General features: G+C 44.7%; 1 protein-coding gene across 1 annotated transcript in view; it reads right to left on the bottom strand.

The window, feature by feature from the left end:
- Window positions 1-13,492, bottom strand: part of CSNK1G1 (casein kinase 1 gamma 1) — a 107,630-nt gene that overhangs the window by 14,455 nt on the left and 79,683 nt on the right. Inside the window, 6 exon segments of the mRNA XM_082322524.1 lie at window positions 357-370; window positions 373-460; window positions 1,996-2,144; window positions 4,337-4,421; window positions 6,546-6,631; window positions 8,776-9,010. Of these exon segments, the coding sequence (XP_082178650.1) occupies window positions 357-370; window positions 373-460; window positions 1,996-2,144; window positions 4,337-4,421; window positions 6,546-6,631; window positions 8,776-9,010 (657 nt within the window).

Genomic DNA, 13,492 nt, shown 5'->3' with positions numbered 1-13,492 from the left:
CCCAAAAGAACATGGTTGGCCAAGTAGGTCAGATAGTCTGACCAGGCTGGATAGTTGAGTTAAACAGCTTACCCACAAACTACAGAAAAATGACCCATTCCAAATTGTACTCCACTTGGTTCATGATCCCAAGGAATTCCACTGGTCGATACAGTATTTCAGCAACCTGTTGCTTTGACAAAATTCTGCTCAAATCACAATCTCTAAATTAAGCAGGAATTGTGCTTGCCATGACCAAGGCAAGAATCAGCCCCAGCCACCTCTAATGGCATACAGTTTCTGCTTCTCCGGTCCAAGAGGAATTCATAGAGGTGATGAACAATGTGGCACTGCCAAAGCAGTTGTGAGCAACGCACCTGATTGCGAAGGCCTGCTGCGATGGTCGATCCCTATGAATGTGGCTGTCTCTTGTTACTGCGGACGTCCCAGAATCTACATGAACGGATCCCACTGGAGTAGGCTGGAAAACAAGGCATTCGTTAGGAAAAAGCCAGTGCTGAAGACGCCTCTCTCTCTCTCAACACATGCATGCACAAACCTAACTTGTCAGGCTGGCTCCCATTGGGTAGAAGCAAGAAAACATCAAACACTGCCCAAAGATACTGACAATAACCAAGGAAAATTACAGCCAGGGCTATAAAATCCCATGATTTGATGCTGGACACCAGCACCAAATGTCTTGTATAAAAATTAATTAAAAGGATATAGTTAGGTATCTGTATCAGTGTTAGATCACACCTAATGTGTCTCACATAGGATTATTACAACTGAAAATATACAGACTTGTTTTCCTCATCTTATCGTCTTGCCACTTTTAAAAATCAGGCTTGCATAGAAACAGGACGTGTTAAAATTAAAGCTTCATCTGCTCTATTCTCACCAAAGTCATAATCCCTGCTCACAACATCAAAATCTCCATAGCAACCACTGCAGTTGTCAGCAATAGCATGCTTGTCTTACAAGGTGCTTTTTATCAATTGCCTTTGTAATTAAACAAAAATGAGGAGAGAAATCATGATTCACAAAGGGAATGATTTCTTATGAAGATGAACTGTTTTGGGCACAGTAATCATTAGTAATGCTAAATATAGTTGGGACGGTAAATCAACAGCAACAGTACCAAGTTTAGCACTGAAGGCATTTTATCTGGCACCAGTGACAATTAATTTACAGACGCCTTTGCCCTTGCTGGTGTGTGGTGACTGGCCATTAGCAAGAAGCCTATCAGTAGAACAACATAAAATGCAAGCAACAGGCAGCCAGTGGAAGAGCTTTAGACTTTTCTATCATATTTCCCCATGACACATCTTTTGGCCAAGGTCTTCTTGAGTATAAATGGCTTTTGACAATAGAAGCGACGCAATGAGATCATGATTATGGTCCATCTGGTGTCATGAAACTGCTAAATGGAGCTTGGTTACTCCCACATTTCCTTGTCATGTGCTATAAAGAGCTGGTTCATCCTCTGGAGTAGGGTAAGCCCAAGATCTTTTGAGCTCAGAACTGGTTTGCTCTTACTGTTCACTGACCATCCATCAGAGCCCTACCCAGATCTCCCATACATCTTGATGAGAACTCAGCCATTATAGAGGTCTTCCACCATTCAGTGCTGAGGTAGCAAGTATGCTCTCCTGCTATAAGATGGATGTCTTTAGATATTGGTGCCAAATCCTGTGCTAGACTAGAGGAAAAGAAGTCTAGTCATGTTCATTGCCACAGGTGGGAAAATCAGGTTTGAATACCCCACCAAGGCAAGCCCAAAGAGGTGGGAAGGGGCCTTCTGCACCTTAGGGAAACTTCAAGGCACTGCAAGAACCCCCGGAACACAACATCAGGACATGTCACTACGTTGAGCCCATGGTAGCTAGAGAACAGAAATTAAAGATTTGATCTTAAGATCACTGGCATTAACTGGGATTATCAAGAACAAAGAGCCAGGTGGTGGGGAAGCAGTACCTGGAAGGCAAGACACTGCATTTTGCAGGGACAACTTACAATTGGCCTCCCGACCCAGTCATAGGCGTAGTCAAAGGTGTAGCCTTTCTTTTCAAACAGCTCTGTGAAGATGGTTCGTAAATAATCGTAGTCTGGTCTCTCAAAGAAGTCTAATCGCCTAACATAACGGAGGTATGTGGCCATCTCCTCTGTTGGAAAAGGGGAAAAAAGCAGCAGTGTCAGTTCTGCTCACACGCGAGCTCCATCACTTACAAGCCTCTCAGAGACGACACATGCTGGAAATATGCTTTTCAATTAACTCCAACGAGGCTTTCCCAAGGCACTAGGCTCAAAGTTGGTGCTTAAAGTTCGGCTGAAGGCCAGATCACCAGTGACGCAAGTTTTCCAGGCTCTGCTAAATTCAGCTGAGCCACGTGGATTGACAAGCTGAGGATATCCAACAAGTCTTCACCCTCAGTGACCTACTCAACAGTCTTTTATTGCTAGATGAATTTCATTCAGCTTTCCAGGGCCCTCCTGCCTTGCCCAAATTCTAACAATAGTCTGCTTTTATTCTGAATCTTCTGAATGAGCTGTTATAAACCAAGGTCTGTGTTTCAGCATTGAGCATCACACTGTGAGAGAATTGTCTGGGCTGCCAGTGCTACCTCTGGCTTTTCCTGTAAAAGTAGTGGTTTTCAGTAATAGTCCACAATGCAAATCAATTCAAACACTTCTCAAGCAAAGATGGCAGTCCCACCTCTGCTCCAGAGAGCTGCTGCTCTACCTCAAATCTGAGTTCCACAGCTAGTTTTATTCTATACGTTCGTATAAAACAAACACTTAAACACACTGTACAATAAATGCCAACTCACTGAACCTGCCAACAGGATGCTCACATGCCTGTCTGCTCACACAGACATTTAAAATAGCCACAGCGATTTCATCTGGGGAAGGAAAGTAGAAGATGTTGGCGGGCCCCCCTGGCACCCCTGAGCTCCAGCAACAACTAGGGTCTGGCTGCCCAGAGCACTGTGCTGGCCAATGTCATTACATCAGTCATAGCCTTGAATATACAAAACAAGACTTTAAAGGGGAGGGGCCAACGTTAATTTACCTGGCGCACACAGAACAGTGGTGTTAAGCTAATTAACTGCTTTCCTGCATCTGGGTCATACTTTGCATGTGCAGAGAACTGAGCCCTGGTAACTCATGTCCTGCCCCTTCCCAGTTCTCCCTTGGCTCACGCCTAAGCCAAGGTAGGATGTTTGAGCAGAGCTCAGTATGAGGCACAAGTCTGTGCACTGCAGTAGGACTGATACACCAGCATTGTTTTTGCCTTTAGCCAAGGCAAAAATAAGAACAGCATTGCTTATCGATACTTAACTCTGTGGCTTGCAGCTTGCATGTCACATGGAGGTAAAAGAGGAAAAAAAGGAGGAGAAGAAAGGTAATCCCCTCTTCCTGCTTGTATCTCTGAAAGGTGGAGGACCCATGTTTCAGGTGAGCAAGGAACAGAAATAAGTTCTCTCACCTCCCTTCAGCCCAGACTTGCAGGTATGACTGAGCTCTGAGGAAGGAGTACTGGGGAAAGAGATGAGAACAGCCAACCTGAAGCTGTTCTGCTTGGAACTGGGTGGATTTTGGATGCAAATAAGTCTGGGGAATTAGCATGATTTGAGTGAACAACAACCCCCTTCCAGGCTTGCTGCTCCTCACACTGGGAAAGAGCCATGTGACACAACGGGTCCTACAGGAATGGGGCTGATCGTGGGGACCTGGGTGCTCTCCCTGGTGTCAGGATTTCAAAAAACACCAAAAAAACCCCACTCTGTGAAGACGACAGGGTAGCTGGGGAGGGCTTTAACTTTGTACTCTGCTTTCTTAGCCCCAAGGTGGACTTCTGTTTAACTGGAGAAAAGGTGTTGAGCTTGGCTAGAAGCACATCTTTAGTAATATTCTCCTTAAAACTGTTGTCAGAAGGTGGAATTCAAGGACAGGCACATCATCCCATCTTCTAAGTTGTCCACCTACAATTTTAACACCTGTAAAACCTTCCATTTGGAAAAGAATTAACATTAGATCGAACATGGTCACTTGAGAGAGGGAAAATAATGAAGCCCTCTTTTGGAAGGAAGCCAAGAAGCAAAGCAGGAACACATGGCACTTGACCATTGTCCAGCCTTCTGGATGAGAAGAGTTATGCTCATTTTAAGCCACAGCCACAAGCCCTCAGGCCCCGCTAACTTACAGCGGCAGCTCCAGTTGTCTGCCAGCTAGAGAAACAACATAATGGATACACATTATCCAAATATTTTCTGCCAGAGAAGCTCAGAACCATCATATTTAACAAGGTATGTCCACCTCCAACTGCACTGAAATGGTCCCATCAGGGCTTTACCTGGAAAGTTCTCACAGAGAACTTCAACCGGAGTGTTTCTTTTTGTGTCCCCAATCTTCTGATACCTCTCTTTTAAGGTGTCAGCCTGTAGCGCACAAAGACAAAACAGTTGTGGAGAAAGAGTTCAACCATGTGATAAACGACATGCTGTATGGGAAGAAAAATAAGGTATTTAATACCGATTCTGGGTGGTATCAGAAGATGTTACTTGTAACTGAACTGCATCCTAGACTACATTAGCAGGAATACAATCTTACCCTGTTGTAATTCTCACTATACATTTTATGTGCTATCAGCAAAGAATACCCAAGGACACATTCAAAACATCTTCAGTATTTGTAAGGAAGGACACTTGTTAGTGTCTTACAAGGCTAATTTCTTACCAGCCCAGTCCTGAGGACTGTATAGGGAAGCTTTCATGGGACAAGAAAATAAAGCTGCATAAACTATGACTGCACATCAGTCCTAGGCTTAGAGCCATTGGCAACCTCAACACCTTCATAAACAACTGTAAAAGTAGATAAATTGCAAAGGCAATTTGGGCACGTTGGGTTTTTACTGTGTATGATAGAATGCCACCACATAGATAACTAGTTTACATCAGTCACACTTCTCCCAAATCCCATGCTACTCCCATACTACCTCTCCTTTCACCCCCAAAAGTGCCTATCACTTAGACAGCACTGATTAAACAGCTGGTCATCAAGAAAATGAAACAATTTTCAGTTAGATTCCCCACCTAAATCCCTCTTGAAGCAGAGAACTCTGCTCTAGTCGGTACCCTAAGAACAGGTTTTATTGCCTCCATTACAAAATATGCCAATTAGACCTGCCAGCAGCAAAATTAGCATGGTAAGATGTTCTCTCAAGACTTTAGCTCCAACAATAGAGACCAAAAGCGTAAGCTGAGGCAACCTAGTAGAGTGAAGATGCCATATTCTAGACGAAGCTGAAGAGTCTGTGTTTGTTCTGGTGCTGAAAAAATATAGGACTTCAAGAAGCAGTCAACTAATTCTTATCAAGTTCAGCACTGAACTGAGGAAATTTTGTAGTGTCTTGTCTAAACCCGGAATTATTTTTGAACAATTTACAGGATTAATTTAAAGCAGATGAGTACAACTAAGCCAGAAACAAAATATGTAATGGAATAATGCACACTTACAGAGGTGTGAACTTAAAAGTTGAAGATTCTGATTTTTTTCAGAATCACTTCCATGCTTGAAAAACCCTTTCTGTGCTTTTATAAGTTGTCAATGTTTCTGGCACATGTATGATAAGGCTAAGCTGAGACTAACTCTGGATAGAAGGTGACCAAGCAGCTTAACAAGGTCTATCATGCAAGCCATTGCCACTGACCATAGCAGCACTTTGCTGAGCAGCTTGCAAGCCCAAAAACTTGTCTCCTTTTTCCAACAGTACTAACAGGTCTAAGAGGAGTTATTGTCTTCATTAATAAACTTTCTCCTAACCTGATCAAATTCGATTCCTTCACTCACTGTAATTCTGAAGTTGAACACAGTAGCTTAATCATCAGGAAAGTGATGGAGAAGCGAAGATGCAACTACTAACAGTTTCAGAGCCAGCAAATAACTTACTACTAGTTAATTCAGCTGACGGATGTTAGCTGCAGTTGCTGTAATTCAATTGCTTGCAGCCCTCCAGATTGTACATGACATTTCATAAACTTCTAAGCACTGAGTGTCCAGTGTCTCTGGAGAGAAGCCAAGCTCAATACTTCTGCCAGAAAACCAGTTTTTCAAGCTGAAGTCCATCGGCACATCTAAAACCATCAAACTGCTCCCGTTCTAAACACGTTTCACAGATGCAGCTGGGGGATTGTGTGCTGTAACTGGAATTTCATAAACAACCACTGTGTCCCAGTCGCACTCCAGCTCGGGGCAGCTTCACATTACAGCTCAACGGTTTTCTCATTGCCGTCCCTGTCTCAGCCTCTCGTCTGCCTCTGCTGAATCTTCTCTCCAGAGCTGTACCAATTCAGCTAAACTAATGGTATCTGGAAGTGGCAGGCAACATTTCTATCTTAAAATCTTTCCTGTAGGTAAAGCTAATGCCTTGTCATTAGACTTCAAGGACACAAAGGACAGGACAGTGTTTCCGGCTGGATGTTGCAAACATTTCCCCACCAGATTCTCATTTGTGCAGAGACCGGACAAAGTTTCAAAAGGCAAAACCTAAAACTCAAACACACCTTCAATCCTTGCCAGGGCAGACTGCCTCGGAGGAAATACATAAACATATGGCCGAGGGCTTCCAAGTCATCTCGACGACTTTGCTCTAGAACAGAAGAGATGACAATTATTGCTGCAGCTGTGGAAATGGATCTGAGATCTGATCAGCAGCCACACATATTTCTGAGATAAAGATATCCTAGGGAAGTTCACTTGCTTTCTGAAGCTCAAGCGTTGTGCAAAAATACCTAGAACCTGTTAATAAAACCCATAAAATATGTTAAGAAAAGATCAGCTAGAAGGCATGAGATAACACAGGAGCTATAAGATACACTGCACAGCCTTAGGTAGAATGGATAAGAGGTGGAGATATTAATCATAGAGGAATAAAGCAGTTCCCCAGTTCTCCTCTGGGCTGCCAGTGCCAATGGTGCAACTGTGATGTGGTTCTGGATTACGTTATTTCTCTGAACTACACAGGAACAGCCAGGGGACGCTTGCAACCAGCTGCAGGGAACAACCATGCTGCACAGTGCCAACCCTTTCCCAATTGTTTCTGCAGCTCATCACATCACAGCAGATCAAAAATAGCTCCTTCTAGCACTTTGCCTTGTGAAACCCTTGCTGCTGTTGCCATGCAGATGTTATGATTATAAATGAGGGGGGAAAAAAGGGGGCCTCAAGCCAAAGGAAAAAGCATCCTTAAAATAATCTACCAACATGTATCAAAAAACCCAAGGGAGGATACAAGACAGAACAAATCTGGAGCGCAACAGCATGGGACTGCCACTGTGCCGGGCTGTAGCATGCAGGCTTGGGTTCATTGAGCTTGCAGACCAATTTGATGCAACCTCCTCTCCTTCAAACCTCCACTGGCAGGCACATAACGTGCTCCGAAGCTGCAATCTGGAGCAGATCTAGTTATGCAGCCCACACACCACAGCAAACTGCATGTGAGCTGTCCCTGATGCTGCATCATCTGCAAGAGGAGAAAAAGGCAGCGCTTTGCCCAGCATAGTTCTCCTTCAAAAGCAGCAGCAAATTTAACCCTCAAAAGATGCTGGGGGTGAGAACACTCAACAGAAGGAAACCGAGGTGACAGTTCTGCAGGTTACCCTGATACAGCTGTAAAAAGGAAAGAAAAAGAGGATGTCCTGGGTAATTTAGTGCAACGATGCAGATGAACTTCTCGGGAAGATGGTTGAGTGCACTCGTCTTTCAAAAAAATTGCTATCAGATTCCTCTATTTTGTTCAGTCCTGAAATGCGAAGGGACCGACTGCACCTGGGCTGGCCTCACCAGCAATGCATCAGCCCTATGAAACCCCTCTGCGCAGAGACAGACCCCCGCACAGCTGGTAGCCAGCCTTCCCCTCCTCAAATACACCTGCCCAGAACTGACTTTTACCCTGCACGAGCCACAGCGTGAGCTGCAAAACCTGCAGTGAAAAGCGTCCTAAAGACGGCACATGGTGTACTTCAAAAGCAAGCAGATCTTCTTCCCACATCCACTTGCAGAGCATATCCCCGGCACCAGCAGTTCCTGAGTGTGTTCCCACTGCAGCTTCTCATTCCTCCATCCCTTCCTGACTCTTCACCAGATTTTCAAAAATCTGAAGTTGGGCTCATGCCTCCTTACTCCCCAAAGAGAGTGAGCTCTCCAGGAGATGCGAAAGCCAGTGACGCCTTGATCTCATAGCTGGGAGGCTACTCAAATAATACTCCGTTATCTTACTGCTCGTACGAGTTTAAGTGAATATAAACATTTAATAAGGTTTTTTGCCTTTCAGCCACAGAAATGTAATCTTCTGCTAGGAAAGAAAGCAGTGAGAAGAGGAGATGAAAGCCAGGTTTAAAATGAGTTGAATCATTAATTTTCTCCAACCAATTATTAAGTCAGGGAACATCCAACTCTAGCACCTGAAACTGGAAGGTACCGGTACAGAGCTGTACTATAAAAATTTATTTGGTCATCATTTAGTACAGCAATTACTACCCACCTACTTGCCTTTTATCAGTGCAGGGTTGCTACCAGTTATTTAGTTCCTAATAAAAACTATAATTACGAGGCTTCCAACATTTCAGCTGTCTCAATTCCTCAAAAGGGAAAAAAAAAGCCTCACAACTGTAAACAGCATCAAGGCATCAAGAGGTTTACAAATAGCTCAAAGGGCACGAGAGAGCTGTAAGCCAAGCTACCACTGGAGGTCCACAAGGCTTAGCATGGCAAGCTCCCACCAACTACACAGACCTTTGCCAAGATGAGTGTTGATGGACATGTATCTTGCCGTTCCAGTTAAGCTCTTGTGTTCCCTGTAAGGTATGTGTTTTTTGGTTTCCGGGTCAATGTACTCCTTTGCCAATCCAAAGTCTATGATGTGAATGACGTGCTCTTTCTTATTGCCTTGCCGGCCAATAAGGAAGTTTTCTGGCTTGACATCTCTGTAGATGAGGTTCTTCGAATGCACGTACTCCATTCGAGATATCTGCAAAACGATGAGGCAAAAGTTATTCACAAGCAGACTAGCTACTGTGCCCTCCCGGCTAACAAGGCAGCAAGGTTTTGTTAGCCCATCACCAAGCCTCTGCTCGGTGCTATCTCAGGTTTCAGCTACTCTACGAGAAACGCAACAGATGGAGCAAACTGAGGCAGAAGTTACGATCAGAGCTGGGTCACGTCCTCCGATGCAGAGCTGGAAGAGGAATTTGTCATCCCCTCCTTTCTCTGGCTACCGTACTGTGCTCCCTGACTTTATCCCAACAGAAACTGCAATGTCTGTTTCTGAAACGTTACCCATGGGACACAGCTCTTGGAAGGATGCCACGGGGAATTGCAGCAGCCTTTTTGTATTGATTTTAAACATACTACACTGGTTACCAGGAGCATTTCCCTTGCCCACAGCCTTCCCTTGTTGCTCTGTGTCTTACCACCTTCCTCCCTCGACCCATATGTTGTCTTAGACATGCCAGATTCTTCATGGAGGGGAATTTTTGGGCAGGCGGAAGCCTTACGATCCTCAACGCTGACTAAAAATAATAATAAATCTCATCAGTTGTCAACTAGAAATAGCTGGAATATTTTTCAGCATTTGACTAACTTTGTTCTGGCAGCATGACTGAGAAGGGAAGGTAAAAGGGCAAGAACCCCACTTCCAAGGTGATGGAGGGCCATTTGCCCTCTAACAATGCACCTTATTCAGATGCTCATCACTGCTCATCACTGCTTCTGAGAATAAATATATTGCAGATCAAGTTTGAATAGGTCAGCAAGCAGTTCTCCTTTGGGTTCCTAACTTAATACATGATTCCAATTGGAAATAATTCACAATTACATTTCATTTATTACCTTTTAATTTCTTTTTTAGGTTTTAAATGAAAACATGTGAATTTCCACTTATGGCTGTCTTGGTCCATGGCAGCCCTGTGCACATGGCGGCTTTGTTAAGCAAGATGCTTCTTTGGAAAGGCCATCTACCTGTCTGCATGCAGGCTTGCGACACTACAAAACCACTGCAAAGCTGTTGCACACTCCAAATTTTGCACTAACAAATGTCAGTCCACAGAGATCACTGCCACACTGTTGCAGTGGACATCACGGTATGATGCTATCAGATTTGGTGAACGTTTAAGGTGAGAGCCACCAGCTGGTCACCCCCCAGGGACCTCCCTGTGGGGAGTCACTGGTTCCCAAGCAGTTCTGCACTGGGTCGATGCTGGCAGGACAGCTCCACACCTCCTGCACAGGGCAGGCTGCAGCATACTCCACTCTGGATCCCCCAGCTAAGCAGCTGCCCAGGCAGCAGTAACCCCACGTCGGTCCTTCCAGCCAACCCGCTTGCCTCAACCACAAGGGCCATTGGGCTGATAGACCCCAACTACTCTTTGGTTTATTGCTCTGAATCCAGACACATCCGCAGCTGGCAAACCCAGATCTCTCTTTTTCTTTACAGATCTTGGATCCATACCTGGCTGAAAGCTCCACACGCATGAGATCACTCCATCCTGCACCCAGAGGTTCATGAGATACCTTATTTTTAAGGAAAACCTGCTGCATTTCCACCACTCAGAAAGAAGTAACAGGCAGAGGAGGGGGCAGTGCTCCTTACAGAATAAAAAACACTGCCCAGGGAGGGCAGGAGACTGGAAAAAAATGACTGCATGTGAATCAGTCTTAAAAAATAGGACTTGCTCAAAGGCCCTTCAAAGAACTTAACAGCACATGTTGCCATCCCCTTCCCCTCTAAGTAGTGATTTATTTCAATATGCTGAGAAAATGGGTTTCACGGCTAACAGCCATTATTTCTAATCAGTTATAGGATGATGCAGAACAGAGCAGATGCTCTGCACTTCAGACATTCTTCACGCTTTGAATCACCTACAGGACACGGCAGCAGGTTGGAAGACAAAAAGGTATATTGGGAGGCAATTCAAATTAAGATGCAAAACTGGAACAAAGTGTTTCCTCACCTCTCCATACATAACAAGCTTCAAACAGAGCCTGACTGGCTCATTTGATTTGTCTCTGCTACCAGAGAAGCTCAGTTGTTGAAATGGCCAACAGCAATTACACAACCTGAAAAAAGTGTATTTTTGTTGTTCCTTAAAACCTCACAGCAAGTCGCATTGGCCAGGACAACAACCTGGACAGTTGAGATGTTAGATGAACAGATACACTCCAGCAGCACTTGAAGATACTTATTTACCTGGTTTTTTTGCTTCTACCACACATACACAGATGCTGTTGGGTCTTTCATATTCCTTTTTCTTTACTTCCACCTGCCTGGATGCTTCATGATGCGCTGCCAGAGAGCTGCGCACAGCCAATGATGGCTGAAAGATGCTCTCCAAGTCAGAAAGATGTTTCCTGGAGTAACCTCCATGCTATATTCACTCTGACAAGACACTCACCCTGCTTGTGGCTGCTAGTGATGGAGAGCCAGTGACTGTGCTGCATCGCTCTTCTAGGCTTGCTGCTTGAGAAGAAATGAGCAGCACCAGTGCAGTGTGACCTCGGCCTGACTCAGACCCATCACAGAGCTGAAGAGGAAGAGGAGTGGAGTTCCCATTCCAGACATGCGCTGGATGCAGAGACACGGTGCCCACTCCTTTTATGTTTGAACTACACGCTCTAATGTCTGTGCATTAATTCTTCTACGGACAGAGAAACCACTGCAAGGAGCTGGGACAAACTGTTGGAATTGCTTTTACACTGGAACAACAGTGACTGTGAAGCAGTGTTAACATCTGCTCTGTTATTTTAACAGTAATAAGAACAGACTATGGCATTTTATCATAGGGCACAGGAACACTAGGGGAGGATGGGAGACTCTGCTTGAGAATTAAAGCAGTATTTCCAAGGCCATGGCCAGCTGAGTCCATCTTCAGAGCCACAAATCTCCATTTCAGATGTTGGAGAAACCCCTGGGAAGGAGAACATCCCCTGGCACACAGCAGGACCCCTGCACTGCAGCTGCAAAATGAGAGGATATTTGTGACATTTAATCAGATGCCAAAGAAACCCATGCTTTTATTTTCCTTTCTCCTGTCAAGGAAGCAAGCATAACAAACCCTCTTTCCTCACAAAGGTAACACTTGAAGATCTGATCTTACTGGCAATCGCATCTCTAGGCCCTCCTGATAAATATGAGCCCATCTTCCACACATCACCTGCTTGAATATACATCAGATCAGCAGAGATTAACAATTCCTCCTGTTCAAAGGCTCTTTTGGTGTCTCTTATGCAAGACAATTTTGATGGTTATGAGTAAAAAACTTCACCATGACTTAGTCCAGATCACAGCCAGAAGTATTTGCACAGTGCCTGGCACAACAGGCCTTGTCTCTGACAGAAAGCACTTAAAGCAAGGGTGAAAATAACATTTTCATCCTGACAAAACTGAGTTGTCAATGAGCATTGCACATGTTGGATCTGGCCAAGAGTGAAAAATTGAAGCCAGAATACAAAACATCCTCCCCCAGCCCAAACACCTAGTCACCTCCACAAAGCCCTAAGATGACTTCTGATTTATGGGCTTTAGGGACTCATGTTAGTGAACCTGTTTTTAATTGCCAAGCTTTGCTTCATTCAGGAACATCAAGCACTTGATCTATTCAGCTGCACGTGGAGGATGGAGGAAGCAGTTCCACTTTGATGCTCCTAGCAGAGCAACGTCAAGCATCAGAGACACACAAGTTACAGCAGTAACAGAGCTGGAAAAATTCCACCAGGGAAGGAAAACAGAGGACTCCTTCAATGCAGGTTTTCACCAAGAGGTATGAAATGGTGCATTAGACCAAGAGCATTTCTGATTCGACTCAAGCTGCGTTTAATAAGCTGCTGCCACAGCTCTGAACACAACGCACGCACGAAGAACATGGAAGCCTAGTGACAAACCTGAGGGCGGTGTGGCTCATCCCCCTGCTGAGGCAGACCTTCCTACTGTGTCATCTCATCTGAAAAGATTCCAAAACAGGCTCTCCTTCTTGAAGACTCATTATCGTCCAGTCTCTATCTCCCTCAGCCAGGAGTGTCTTCTTGACGTAAAAACACGTTTAGATTCTCCCATAATCAGAAGCAACACTCCTTAAAACAATGATGATATATTTGTTCCTCCTAGAGGGCTTTTCTTTTTTCTAACATCTGTAGAGTTAAAGGATCCACCCCAGACCTCAGATGCTGCTACCTGTCAAGCTAAGTAAGACCAGCCGAGCATGTACGCTTACTAAAAAACATCTTTCAGGGATGCCCCCGGTTAAAAATTGACAACCAGACACAAAAAAAGGAGATCAAGCGCCACCACACCGCATTCAAAGCTCCTGCCTAGTTTTAGCATGCAGCACACATGTAGATGTGTCACAGATGTGCTGCAGCAACAGTCAGGCTAAGGGAGGGAGAGGCAGGAGAAGGCAGCTAAATGGGACCTTGAAAGCAGCAGCTGGCTGTTGTCAGGCTGAGCCTCAGCAGGCAA

This window comes from Platalea leucorodia, assembly GCF_965183815.1.
Source record: "Platalea leucorodia genome assembly, chromosome: 9".
NCBI lineage: Eukaryota > Metazoa > Chordata > Aves > Pelecaniformes > Threskiornithidae > Platalea > Platalea leucorodia.
The sequence above is the reverse complement of the archived record's forward strand: the minus strand, read 5'-3'. Positions and strand labels throughout refer to the sequence as shown.